This window comes from Hydra vulgaris, chromosome 15 (assembly GCF_038396675.1).
Source record: "Hydra vulgaris chromosome 15, alternate assembly HydraT2T_AEP".
Lineage (NCBI taxonomy): Eukaryota > Metazoa > Cnidaria > Hydrozoa > Anthoathecata > Hydridae > Hydra > Hydra vulgaris.
Window position 1 is genome coordinate 20,497,501 of NC_088934.1, and position 14,918 is coordinate 20,512,418.

Consider the following 14,918-nt stretch of genomic DNA (forward strand, 5'->3'; position numbering starts at 1 on the left):
AACATGTAACCCAGTACAATCTGCTTTATGTCCTGCTGCCTTGTAAGATATTCTTTGTAAGGCAAAGGCGAGGAGAAGCCAACTTTGACATGAAACACCCCCTGCTTTTGGGCTCTTGGTTGCGTAAAGGCTAGAATTGGCGTCTCGATAACAATACTCATCTTGGGCAGATGTTAAATGCATCCAGCTAATGCCTTGTAGAAGGCCTGCTAAGACTTAAGGGGTAAGCAGATTCTATCTGTTGACCAGCCGTGCGAGGCTGGTCAACAGATAGAATCTGTTCATCTATTAGGCTGGAGCAGATGTATTTTTAATACATTTTTTCCAGTTTAGGATGTTGAATGCTATATCTTCTTGACTCAATGCATGGGTTTTGCTTGTGTCTCTGTTTTTATGACGAGGCAACTCATTCTATTATCTCCTAATGAGGGTACAACTCTAAAACTTAGTTTTATGGTTCTGAAGCCAGCTGGTAGTCAGGTTTCCCAAAATCTGTTGTAGCTCTCAGAAAGGCTAATTACATCAACAGCTCAAAAATATCAAAGTATTAACAGTGCCATGTTGCGCATGGATGGTGTCACTGTTTGTACTTTTGGTGTGCATTGTTAAGGCCACATTTCAAGCCCTTTGTTATAGGGTTTATTAATATTTTATAAATTTGGAGCCCTTTGGTTAAGGGTTTATTAATAGTAATGAGGCTATTAAACAGTGTACTGAGCAATGTCTATGCTTTGAGTTAAGTTCTTTAACAAATTAAAAAAATGACTAAAGTACCAAAAACTATAAAAAACAAAAAACTATCGCCATCACCAAGTTCCCTAAACCTATCGTTCACTAATATTTGTGGTCTTCAAAGTAACTTTTCTTCTGCTGAGTCTTATCATTTGCAAAGTTTACCAGACCTACTTGCTCTTTGTGACACTGATTTGAATTCAGCTGTCTCATCCTGTTATAATAGTGTTGATGGTTATCTTCCTTTAATTTGTAAAGACTCCAATAGTCACATGGTTGGCCTGGGCATTTACATTTGTACATTTACATTCACCCATTTGTCAGGAAACTAGGTTTGAATCCACAGACTATTTTTTTATGTGCTTTTGTTTAGCACCACTTTCTCTTTGTTCTATATCGCTCTCCTTCATCTCAAGACTGCACTCTTTTCAATGTTATTTCTGATCAAATTAACCCAGCCCTCTCTTTATCCATCAGCCAATATTGTTGTTGTTGGTGACTTTAATGTACATTACACTGAATGGCTTGGCTCTAGTGTCAGTGACTCTGCATCTCTTTAAAACTATTATCTCATTCTTCTTCTTCATTTGAATCCCTCTATCATCATACCTCTTACAACTACCTTAAAGCTGATTAGGACTCTTTCCATTATTTTCTTTGTGGTGGCCCTTGGGTAGAAATCTATTTTCTTCCTGCTGACAAATGTGCTTCTTACATAACTTTGAGGATTTAGGCTGACATGGTATCTTTTATTCTCTCTTGATGATTCCAGGTCAAGCTTCACTCTTTTTCATGATTTTCCTTACATTGTGCTGCTGCAATTTCCAATCAAAACCGTTACTTTTATATCTATCAGAAGAACAACTCTTCAGAAAAGAGATGTCTGTTTAATACTGCGAGAAACCATTGAAAAAAAGTTTTGTCTAACGCCAAAGCCCGCTATTCTCAGGTCATGAAATCTTGTATTTCAAAAATTAAGCTCTCATGACTTCTGGAGAATCTTTAATAGTATCAATAAGGGCAAATCTGTTATTCCATTTCTCTTGTATGGCTCAGACTTTGTCACCTCATCTAAAGACAAAGCTGAATTGTATGCAAAGAATTTTTCATCAATATTATCTCTTGATTCCACTAGTTGCGTTCTACCTGATTTAGCCGCCAAACAGGTTGATCCATTGCTTGACATTTGTACCACTCCAGCTTCTGTATCTAAAGTGATTTCCTGCTTAAACTCTTCAACAGCTTGTGGTCCAGACAACATAACTGTTATAGTCTTGCAGAAGTGTTCGGAGCTGTCATCTATACTTTTAAAACTATTTAACAGGTGCTTATCAGAGTGTTGTTTTCCAGCCTGCTGGAAAGCGGCATCTGTTATCCCTATTTTCAAAAATTCTAGAGAGCTATCTGATTTGTCTAACTACCGTCCCATTAGTCTTCTTCCTATTATAAGTAAGGTTTTAGAATCTTTAATTAACAAACACTTAATCTCTCATCTTGAATCTAATAACTTACTTTTTGATCATCAATATGGATTTTGATCTTTTTTTTCTACAGCTGATTTGCTAACAGTAATAACTGATAGGTTTTATCGTGCATTAGATAAAGGTGGAGAGGTTAAGGCCATCGCTCTTGACATTTCAAAAGCTCTTGATAAAGTTTGGCATGCTGGTCTTCTCCATAAGCTTTCTTCTTACGGTGTATCTGGTAACATCTTTAAGCTTATTGAATCCTTTCTTTCCAATCGTAGTATAAAAGTTGTCCTCGAATGACAGCACTCTTCTTCATATCCTGTAACTTCAGGGGTTCCTCAAGGTTCAATCCTTGGCTCTATACTCTTTTTAATATATTAACAATTTTCCAAATATTCTCACATCGAAGGTGACATTGTTCGCTGATGATACTACCATTTATTCTTGTCATGATAAGAAGCAAACACTCTCTGATTGCTTGGAGAGGGCATCTGAGCTTGAAAAGGATCTCACTGCTTCAGCATGGGGCTCACGGAAGCTGGTGAACTTTATTTTAGATAAAAGCCAATTTTTTTCAGCCAATCATTATCGCAATAATTTAGATCTTCCTTTATTTATAAATTGTAATGTACTTGAGGAGTCATCAACCCTTTATCTTCTAGGATTAACTCTTCCTTCCAATCTTTCTTAGAAACCATATACCAAATCGATTCCAAAATTCTGCTAAGGTGCTAATCTCTTTATCGAGCTCGATACTTTCTTACTCTGGATTCTATTCTCTATCTTTATAAATCTCAAATCCGGCCTTGAATGGAACACTGTTGCTATATCTGGGGTGGATCTTCTAATGATGCTCTTTCTCTTTTAGAAAAGGTGCAAAAACGCATTGTAAACATAGTTGGACCTGCTTTTTCAGCCAACCTCCAACCATATTACATTGTCATAATGTTGCTTCTCTTTCCCTTTTCTACAAATACTATAATGGACACTGCTCTAAAGTGCTAATGTCTCTTGTGCCATCTACTAAAATTCATTCTCGTGTTACTCATCATTCAATTAAGTCTCATCCTTTTACTTTGACTGTTCCTAAAGGCTCCTAAAATTCTTATTTGTCCAATTTTTTTCCCTCAAACATCAGTTCTTTGGAATTCGCTTCCTTCATCTTGCTTTCCTGATTCATATAATTTGCAATCTTTTAAGTTGTCTGTCAATCTTTATCTTGCTCTACAATCTTTATCTTTTCTCTTCCAGTAACTTCCAACTCTAATAGTGGTTGCTTGCAGTTTTGTTGGAAGTAAAGATGTTAAAAAAAAAAAAAATAATTATTTTAAATATATATTAAATTAGTTAATGAACCCTATTTAAATAAATATTGAAATACTTTTCTTTTTTGATTGATATATATATATATATATATATATATATATATATATATATATATATATATATATATTATATATATATATATATATATAGATATATATATATATATACATATATATATATTTATATATATATATATATATATATATATATATATATATATATATATATATATATATATATATATATATATATTTATATATATACATAAAAATAAAAAACAAAATATTTTCCTAGGTGATTACTATTATTTCTATGAAAAATTTTATTCTCTAATATTTCACATAATTTTTTGCTGCTAACGCTAAAATGTTGACGAAAATTGACAACCAATAAACCAAAACAAACTTATTAAGAATTTTACTAATTACTATTATAGTTCTATTTAGTCTACCATCTTACTTGATGCAGTATCAGCACAGATTCTAATTATATAACCCTCTAATTCAAAATACTTTAAAGTGTTTTGAATAATAATTGCTTAATCTTTTCCTTAAATTTTAGTTCCAAGTAGACAATCATCTTTTGTAGTGAATTCAAGACTGGTAGCAGATATAGCAACCCTCACCTTCTTAATTGTAACTTTTATATTTTCCGTTATTTCTTTTATCAACTTACTGTCCTAGAGCGAAATCAAATTCTTCCTTTTTAGAATATGTTCTGTTTTATATCAAGAAGCTCAATAGCTTTTAGCTATTGAGCTTTTAGATATAAAACATTGTTTGTGAGCGAATGCTAATTCCACATCTAATGCTAACAGGTGTTGAAGCTAATATAAGCTTGTTTTTGTCTATTTCTGAACAGCTGGACTATTATGTTATATTAACGCACATTGATAAATATGTGACTATTATGTATTGGAAATATTATGTGTTGTATGCACAAAAGCTTGTCATAATATTATTTTCTGGTGTGATTCATATAATTTGATTCTTATAATTTGATTCATATAATTTGATAGATTTATCATATTATTATAGAGGCTCGCCATATTAGGCCTAAATTTTTGGAATATTTTTAATATTTTTTTTAAAATAGCACATATAGAGTATTTATCAATAATTTTATTATTGTTTAATATTATAATTATATTTTTATTTCTAAGTTTGATTTTATAAAATGCATCAAAAAAAAAATTTTTAAATCCATTTCAAACGCAACTTCTTGTTAAACTTTTTATTATACCAACTTTTTATTATATCTTATAATTTAATATACCTTTAAAATACTCACGGGAATAAAAAAAGGAGGAAAAACAAAAATGTTTACTTTTTAGCAATACACTCAGAAAGCATAGTTTTTTCTGACACATTATTGGGTGGCAATATTTCTTCAAATAAGAGATACATAAGCACAAATGATATTTCAAATTGGATGTTTTTGTTTTTTTCAGACAAGGTTGCATAATGAAAGAGATAAAAATAGATGTGGAGTTCAGATGATAAATTATGTCGAATAGTTTTACTTGCTGCAATAAAATTGCGGAGGATACGAAACAATGAAGCAACATGCTTTTCTGGCACAGGCTAAATGAAACAGAAACAATTTTAAAACATATTTTCTTTGAATCAGTTAACAACATTATAAAAATACAAAAAAAGTAAATGTTGTTACATTTTCATTTTTGTTGTACAAACATTTTTGAATCTCATCTACAATGAATATGCAAGCATTTTTTGGTACAATAGATTCATGTAGAGTGTGGTCTAAACAAGAGGAAGATGTCATAGTAGCTTACGATAACATAGTAACACATTGTAACTTAAAATGCTTTGTAACATTAAATATTTACAAAATTAACTGAACATTGTTTAGTTTAATGCTGAAATAAAAAAAAAAAACTTATTAGCATAATTAATCTAATGAAAAAAAAAGGTTTTACCTTCCAGCATGATTGCTAATTGCTCAGCAGCAGAATACCTAATGTCATCTGCAACCGTCTCAACAGAAAATATTTCCCACAACCTCAAAATATCAACAGAGGTAATATTTTTATACTGATTATGATTTAGAAACAAGCAGTCCTGGGCCTCAAATACAAACATGTTTTCTTGGGAAACGTTCACAGAAATATTTAATTGAATAGAAAGTTCTTTTGAAAATTCTTTCAAGTAATCGATCATCAGTAAGAATCCTTTTCTTCTCATTTTCAATGAATTCAAAAACATTATTCTCAATGCACCCTTGACACAATCTTTTTTTAACAAAAAGGATCTTTCTCCAAAAATGTTGATTATTCCTTTCTGCTGATTGAATAATGAAAGAATAAGTTTAGTAATAGCTTTATCAGCGGTATTAAGTTTTGCTTGTAAATAAACAAAAAAATGTGAGATTATTTCAATTAATTTTTTAAACATTTTTACAGACATGCAGAGAGAGCTGGATAAAATGGTGTAAAGGACACAAGTTGCAAGTGCTGATATCTATAAAAGCATAAAAAAACTAAATAAAATATGTCTGTATATATGTCTACCTATATTCATATGTACATGACATATATACACATATATGCATGATACAGATTGCTGAAGTAAATGTTCTTTTAATGTTATATATATATATATATATATATATATAATATATATATATATATATATATATATATATATATATATATATATATGCATATATATATACATATATATATATATATATATATATATATATATATATATATATATATATATATATATATATATATATATATATATATATATACACACACATTTACATATATGCAATATATGTATATATATATACATATATACAATATATAAGTATATATATATACATATATAAAATATATATATATATACATATATACAATAAAGAGATGTCCGATAAAAATTAAAGAAGAGCGATCGAACGCCATTCCTGGCCACGCATAAAATATTTTGTTTTTACAACTTGACCATGCAATTTATTTTGGCAACTCTAGGCATTTCAAAATGCGATGAAAATAAAAATAAAATTTGCAAGATAAATTACCCAACAAAAAGAAAATCTTAAAGAAAAAGAATAAATCTAAGATCTAATGCTTTGTAAATCATTAAATATATGAATTATTATGTAACTATATTAAATACATAAATTATGTAATTAGTAAATACATAATTAAATATGTAATAAAAATGTTTAACAAAAATACAAATTTATTAAATACATAAATTACTATGTAAATATATTAAATACATTAATTATTAAGTTTACTTATTACTTTAATAAATTAAGTAACAAATTAATTATAATGTTTACAATAAACCCATTTTATCTAAATTATCAAAGAATATTATACATAATTACATTTATATAAATATGTAATTTTTTATAAATCTTTTCAAACTTTTTCTAGGATTAATTTTGTAAACACTTTTTAATGTTTAATAAAAAGTACTGGTTTCTATAGACATTAAAATAACTATTACGTTAAAATTTTTATAAAATAAATTTAAAAGGGGTTTTAAAAGCTAAAATATTTGTTTGAAATTTTTAAAAACCATCAGACAAAAAATAAAAAAAATACTAGACTATAAATTTTATATTAATAACTAATTTCAACATTTTAATCTAAACTACTTAATTCAAAAAAATGTGATTTTTGGCGTCTTTTAAAAAATGAATTAACGGCTACATTGATAAAAAATGACATTTTTTATCAATGTAGCCGTGTGTTCAACTTTTATTTTGTTTTGTATTAAAAATAAAAAGTTAATAAAATATAGTTTATATACAATACGGAATTCATTAATAATTTTAAAACAACTAAAATGATTAGAAAATAAATGCACATAAAATATATGTTGCACAAAATGGCCGATAGATATCAATTTTTACCTGACAAGTGAGTGGATCTGGGAGAAAGCCTAAAACATCAAAAAAGGAAGATTGCTATATTCTTAATGCCGTCAAAAAATCGTAAAATCATTTGTTCTGAGATAAAACTAGAATTGAACCTTACTAATATCTCAAAATGGACAATATCTCGTTGAATAAAAGCATCAGGGGAGTTTTTTGCTAAAAAGCAAATAAAAAAACTTTTTGTTAGTGAAATCAATTGCAAAAAAAGATTAGAGTGGTGCATTGAGCACAAAGATTGGACATGTGAGCAATGGGCTAAAGTTATTTGGAGCGATGAGTCTCCTTTTGTGTTGTTTCATAATAGTCGATTTCACTGCTGGAAATTAATTTGGGAAAAGTTCATCCCCAAACATGCAAGGCAACCATTAAACATGACAAAAAGATTAATGTTTGGGGTTGTTTTAGTGCACACAAAGTTGGGAAGCTTTACCGGATGGAGGGTACCATGGACCAGCATTTGTACCACAAAATCTTAGTCTTTCAACTTTGACCAAGTATAGAAGAACTTTTCCCTAATGACTACATCTTTCAACAAGATAACGATCCCAAACATACAGCACGGTTGAATAAAAAATATCTGGAATCGAAATTGATACCAGTTATGTCTTGGTCAGCACAGTCTCCTGATTTAAATCCAATAGAAAATCTTTGGTCTATATTGAATAGAAAATTGCAAAATTATCAGGCAAAAAATGAAGATGAACTGTTCCAAATTCTTCTCGCTGGTTGGAATGCTTTACCTATGACTTATTAAAAAGACTCGTAGATAGTATATATATATATGTAGATAGTATGTATATATATATATATATATATATATGTATATATATATATATATGTATATATATATATATGTATATATATATATATATGTATATATATATATATATATATATATATATATATATATATATATATATATATATATATATATATATGTATGTATATATATATATATATATATATATATATATATATATATATATATATATATATGTATATATATATATATATATATATATATGTATATATATATATGTATATATATATATATATCAGGGGCTATTCTAGACCATTTTCAACAGCATTGACCGTATTCGGGCGCCACCCAAATTAAAAATTGAGGACTTTTTTTTTAATTTTTTTTATGGCAAGTATTGTTATTTTTGCAAAAAAACACAGATTTTTGCAATATTTCCGCTAAATTTTTTCAGGAGGGGGAACCTAAATTTTTTTCTTAGAATAGCCCCTGTGTATATATATATATATATATATATATATATATATATATATATATATATATATATATATATATATATATATATATATATAGGGTTATGACTTTTTTGTGAACCCATGTTTCTGGGTCATAAATCTATGAATATTCGTACAAAAGTAATGGTAAAAACATTATTTGATTTTCTTGCTGAAAATTAAATAATGTCAATGAAAAAGATTTTGAAGACACTTGATTGCTTGTTCTGCAAACTGATTTGTTCTGGGAATTTCCAGCCTCAATGGTTCCTGATTTCAAAAATTTTTCACTGAGTTTAATACTTTTTCACTAAGTTTAATGCTTTTTCGTGACTGTGCAAGCTGCTACATAGCTTCCGTTAATCATCTGCATTGTCAGTAAACCAATGGTGTGCATACCTGCAAAAGATGAATCTGCTAAAAGAATAAATGCTAACAGAGCTAGTATTGCTAAGAAATTCTTATATTACTTAATTTAGGTATTTTTTGAAACTTCACTCAAAGAAATACTGCAGATTCTTACAAAATGTGGAATACTGGTGTTAAATAGATATTTCATATCATCATGAAATCATGCTGTTCCAGTAATCACTCATTTACCATTCTTAAAATTCTTCCTGAGCTGATTGTAGTTCTTTACAAGTTCCAGGATAAACGGATATTCAATATTTATGACATAGTACAAAAATTCACAATTAGATTCTATAACTCTGGTGTGAGTTTTTAACTACTAAAATTTCTAGAACTTTAAAGACTAAACAATTAATTGATTGTATATCTAATTAGTTTATCTAAGTTGATAAATAACACTCAATAAATAAATTTTATCTTTTTAATTAATCAATAAAAAAACTATATTCCTAATCCAAATTATACTACTATTTTTCTATTTTAATTGTTAATTGCTTGTTTGTTACTTCTTATAATACTTTTAATTTACATTTCTTTACAAGTTTATATGCTATTATGATATTCATTTAACTATGATATTATGATATATTAAAGTGGATGAAACCACTAAAGAAGGAAAACGATACAAGTTAAAACAGAATTTTCATGTGATTATGGTGGCATAATGAGAGAACTACTGAGGTAGAATTGAAATATTATTAAACTGTTTTAAATCAAATCATTGTATAAAAAAAAATGTTGCTATATTATAAAATTATAAAATATTATAAAATTTAAATCTGTTTTTTAAACTGGGGCAACATATTATTTCTTCTGAGTTCTTCATTCATTACTATGCAAGAGACTCGATCAAGATGACTCAAACATGATGTTGACAACCAATGAATTGTGGTTCTTCCAGTACCTTCTCAGTGAACTGTCTTTATAACTGACTGACAATCCCATTCCTTCTTCCAGTGTTTATATTCATAGTGTTTGTAAAATCATTTTTATACTCTTCCATAAATTATACCTTGAATAAGAGTATCTGCTTTTTCGTTTTGCAGATCTAGTGCTTGTAACTTAACTTTTCTTTGCTTTTTCTTCAATTCCAACACTTGATATTCTTGGTTACAAATACGTTTATCATCAAAGTGCAATAACCAAATGAAGAAAATACTATATTTAGCTTTCTAAATATAGCGTTTTCTTCATTTCTTCTTTAAGTTTAACAGCTTCTTTAATAGTTGATCTGAATATAATCCCATCTTGAGATACTGTCAATAAATAGTTGCTACTTAGTTGGTTAATAACTTTGAAGTTATTAACCAACTAAGTAGCAACCTGCTGGTACTTGTGAACTGTTCTACTGAATCTTCAGACTTGATATTATGCCTTAGACTCGGATTCGAAAGTTGACGTTGTTGCTGCTGACTTTAAGTACATTTTTCTTCTTTTAGATGGATGGATAGTTTTTGAACTAGCAGCCTTCCCAGTTGTATATTCGACCTGGAACAGTTCTTTTTTTCTATGTGACTCATAAAATCATACAAGATTCTCCAACCAGATCATCTCGTTTCTTTTACTGATAAAAGCACTTTTCTTATAGGACATTATGATTGAAGATAATACTTAAGTACTATCTTTAGTCATATATTCTTCAATATATTGAAATATATTTCTAAAAGGCAACAATAAATAATATGAGCGCAAAAACTAGTTTGCACCACTTGACTTACAGATATAAAAAATTTATTATCAATAAGAAATAAGTAGATTTTTTTAGAAACCCTGCAATAAAGAGTAACTTTGCTTTTGGTCTGGAAAAAAAAATATTTAAAAAACATTATATTAACTTATAATTATAATTTCAAGTTTGTTTTGTCATTAAAACCATCAAGGGGATAATTAGCGTTTAATAAAATAGCGTAAGAATAAATCAAGGAAGTCGAAATTGAATATTAAAATTCAAATTTTGATTTAGATTAAGTAATGCTTTATATCGCAAAGTATTATCAGAAAATATTTTTGAAATATTGGATTATTGTTTGTGTTTTCATAGTACATATTTTTAAGAAATGGAATCCAAATTAGAAAAAAAAAAAAAAAAAAAAAACATTCTGCAGAATACCAAGCTTACAATGTGTCTCCAAGTCCTGATTAAAAAAAATGTCCAGAGAAAGATCTAAGAGATATCAAGAAAAAGTGAGAGCCGTTTCAAATTAAAAAGCAGCTTATTCTGCTAAAGCAAAACAAAGAGTTGTAAAAAGTTGTGGTCTAAAAAGAAAACTTATAAATCAATCGAAAAGACTGAACTTATCTTTAAAAAACGTTCAACAAAAAAGGAAATACATTGAAAAAAGTTTTTGAAGCACTACTATATGCAAAAGAAAAGAAGTAAGAGTTCTTTTTATTCTTTTAAATAGTTCAGCTTGTAAAGAAAATTCAGGTCCAGAATGTTCAAAGCTATGTGGACTTTCTCAAAGTGATGTTTTATCAGATGTAAACTTTTAGAAGAAATTTCCCAAAAATCACCCAACAGAAAAGATTTCAAACAGATTTAATTGCCTGATGGAAAACTATCACACGCTGGAAGAACCTTTCCAGTTATTCAAGGAAAAACATCAGCACATCAAAATTGGACTGAACAAATTTTGTGAGCTGTGTCCACGCAATGTGAAATCTATAACAAAATTTCTGCATAATGTTTGTGTTTGTAGTTTACATGAAAATATGTTATTTGCCTTGGATACATTAACAAAATTGATTCAAGTGTCTTCGATCAAAGTTGGACCTGAAATGATAAAAAAAATTGTTTGTGAGTCTTGAACATATGATTGCGCATATAGCAAATGCACTGCATGCAAATGTATAAAACAGTTTGAAAAACACTTGTAAACTGTTGATACGCTTGACTTCGAAGTATCCTGGGGTGAGTGGAGAAAACCTAAAACTAAAACATATGCAAACATCAAAAAATTCTACTGTAACAGAACTTATACAGCACATATCAGTGATAAGTGATAAATTTGTTAAACAGGCATTTGTAAAGAGAAACAAATTAACAATTTTAATAAATTGAAGAAAGTTTCAATTAATACTGATTGTGAAAGGTAATCCAAATTGACTGGGCTGAGAAAGCTAAGTGCCTTTTATCAAAATGAGCTGCAAGCGGCTCATTTTAGTCAAAACCATATTTAAATCATGAAACTTGCAGTCTGAGAGGTTAAGCCAAAAACATTCGCTGAAAACTGAAAAGTGAAACTTTGGAGAAAATTCCATTGGAAAATATGCTTATAAAAAAACACTTTTTTTCACATTGTGTCTAGTAAGCAACCAGGGCTAATATTTGACCGGGGCAGGGTTTGATAAACCATAGCATGGGTGGAGGTTATGGCCAAGGCTGCTTAAATGTTTAACCCAGCGAAATGAAATTAATATTCTATCTTGGATTGAAATTCACATTATGTTTATAAATACATATAGATGAAAATACATACATATATATATATATATATATATATATATATATATATATATATATATATATATATATAAATATATATATATATATATATATATATATATATATATATATATATATATATATATATATATATATATATATATATATATATATATATAGAATGTACCTGATAAACAATATATTGGCATAACAGAGGGTGAATGAAAAAAACATTTTGCCAATCATAAGCAATCTTTTAAAAATAAAAAGTATTCAAAAGACACCATGCTGTCAAAATATGGGAATTAAACGGTAAAAATAATGATGATTTTATACTGAATTGAAATATTATATTGAAATTTATATTGAAATAATTACACATGCAAACCAAGAATGTTTATTAAACAAAAAATCGGAATTAATTTCTATATGCAGGCACGAAAATAAGTTTCTCCTAAAAAACTATAAAAATAAATGAGCTCAAATAATAGCTACATTAAGTCCCCTTTTTTAAAAATATTTTTCTAAAAAAGCATAAGTAAATCATTTCTAAAGAATTCTTTTTATAACAGTGTCAGCAAATTCCACAAATGTGTGAAAATTTACAGTAGTTAAGACATTTGCGACTTCCTGTAATTTAATTTTTGGTATAAATTGAAGCTTTATTAATTAGATCATTCATTTCTGATGAGTCTTTATTGATGAAACATAATGTAAAATGAGAAAAATTTTTATTAAGTGATTTTCTACTAATTTATAATTGCTCTGTTCTTTTAAGTACATTGAGCACTCTATTTTGTAGAATACATTTTAAAATTGTTTAATATATATATATATATATATATATATATATATATATATATATATATATATATATATATATATATATATATATATATATATATATATATATATATATATATATATTATATATATATATATATATATAACCCTCAGAATTAGGGTCAGCAATCTAAAAGTGCCAATCTAAAAGTGTTTGAGGTCAGCAAAAAATTGCCAATCTGTTTCAAATTTTTTTAAAAACTTTTAAAAGAACAATTAAAAGATTTGATGTGCAATAAAAACCCCAACCAAGAACTTGTTTGCCATTTTCATCTTGAAACAAGAAAATGTCCACTGCAATACCCCTATCTTGTAAATTATGAGTATGATTTATTAAATACATTTAAAAATATCTCTTCTACCACTATCCATTACAACTTTGCAATTAAATCATCACTAAAAATAAAATCTTTAGAAAATCATTTTTGCAGATAAAACTCAAAAACTTGAAAATTGATAAGCTTTCATATGAAAACTTTATATCGATAATATTACTAAGAGTTATAAAAAATCTAATATTGTAGAATACAACAACATTAATATGGCTAAAATAATAGCAACAATTTTGAGTATTGATGATCAATTAGAATGTCTTTGCTACAGCATTTATTCCCATTAAAGAGCAAAAAAGAGAATTTGATTGTGAATAATTTTTTTTGTGATAATATTAGGAACATATTGTATGTTTAAGGGTCTTGAGGGACCCCTAAAAATATTTTTTATTCAAAAAATTTTCAAAACCAGTGTTTTTTTTATTATATAGAACACATTAAGGGGATGGAAGCATATATTTTTCATAAATGTAGTTGACTCTCAGAGGCGATTATTCAACTCTGCTAAGCCTGAGCTAGGATAAGTCAGCAAAATTTTACTAGATAGTATTAATAAAAAAGTTAGAAATGCTATCCATGTGCATCAATGGCATAGCAAAAATGACATTTTAAATGGTTCCATAATATCAATGACAAAAAACTGTATTTTTGTACAATATGATATTTTATCCTTCCATTTTTAAACAACTTATTCAGAATTCCTTAATTCACGTTAAAAATTGTACTCAAATTTCAGATAAGACAATTGACATTATTTACTGTTCATGAAAATCCTTACTTTTTACAAGAAATAGTATGTGGGTTAAAAAAATCAAAAGCTGAGTTATGTGAACTGGTAGGACTTCTTATTTTATCTACCATTAGCAAAGAATACGAATTAAAAACCAACAGTTTTTATAGAGATGACGAACTTTGCTGTTTCCATAATATTACTTGACTGCAATCAGAAATAATGAAGAAAAATCCCATCATTCTTTTTAAATAAAAATTCAAGCTAAATATAACAATAAAATACTTATTTAAAAACTGTTAACTTCCTTGACATATTGCTCAACCTGTTTAACAATTCTTTTCAGCTGTATAAAAAACCAAGTGACAATCCATTATATATTATTATTAGTTCAAATCATCCTCCAAATATTTATAAGTCAATTCCCACAATGATATCTAACCATATAAGCAATATTTCTT

The 14,918-nt window shown here is 27.6% G+C and overlaps 1 protein-coding gene across 3 annotated transcripts in view; it reads right to left on the reverse strand.

The window, feature by feature from the left end:
- Nucleotides 1-14,918, reverse strand: part of LOC136072065 (rotatin-like) — a 101,755-nt gene that overhangs the window by 35,921 nt on the left and 50,916 nt on the right. For all 3 annotated transcript variants that reach the window (XM_065820179.1, XM_065820178.1, XM_065820177.1), the window contains 3 exons: nucleotides 5,467-6,007; nucleotides 5,199-5,290; nucleotides 4,854-5,110 (listed from right to left, as the gene is read on the reverse strand). In XM_065820179.1, coding sequence (XP_065676251.1) covers nucleotides 4,854-5,110; nucleotides 5,199-5,290; nucleotides 5,467-6,007 — 890 coding nt within the window. The remainder of the gene's footprint in view (nucleotides 1-4,853; nucleotides 5,111-5,198; nucleotides 5,291-5,466; nucleotides 6,008-14,918) is intronic.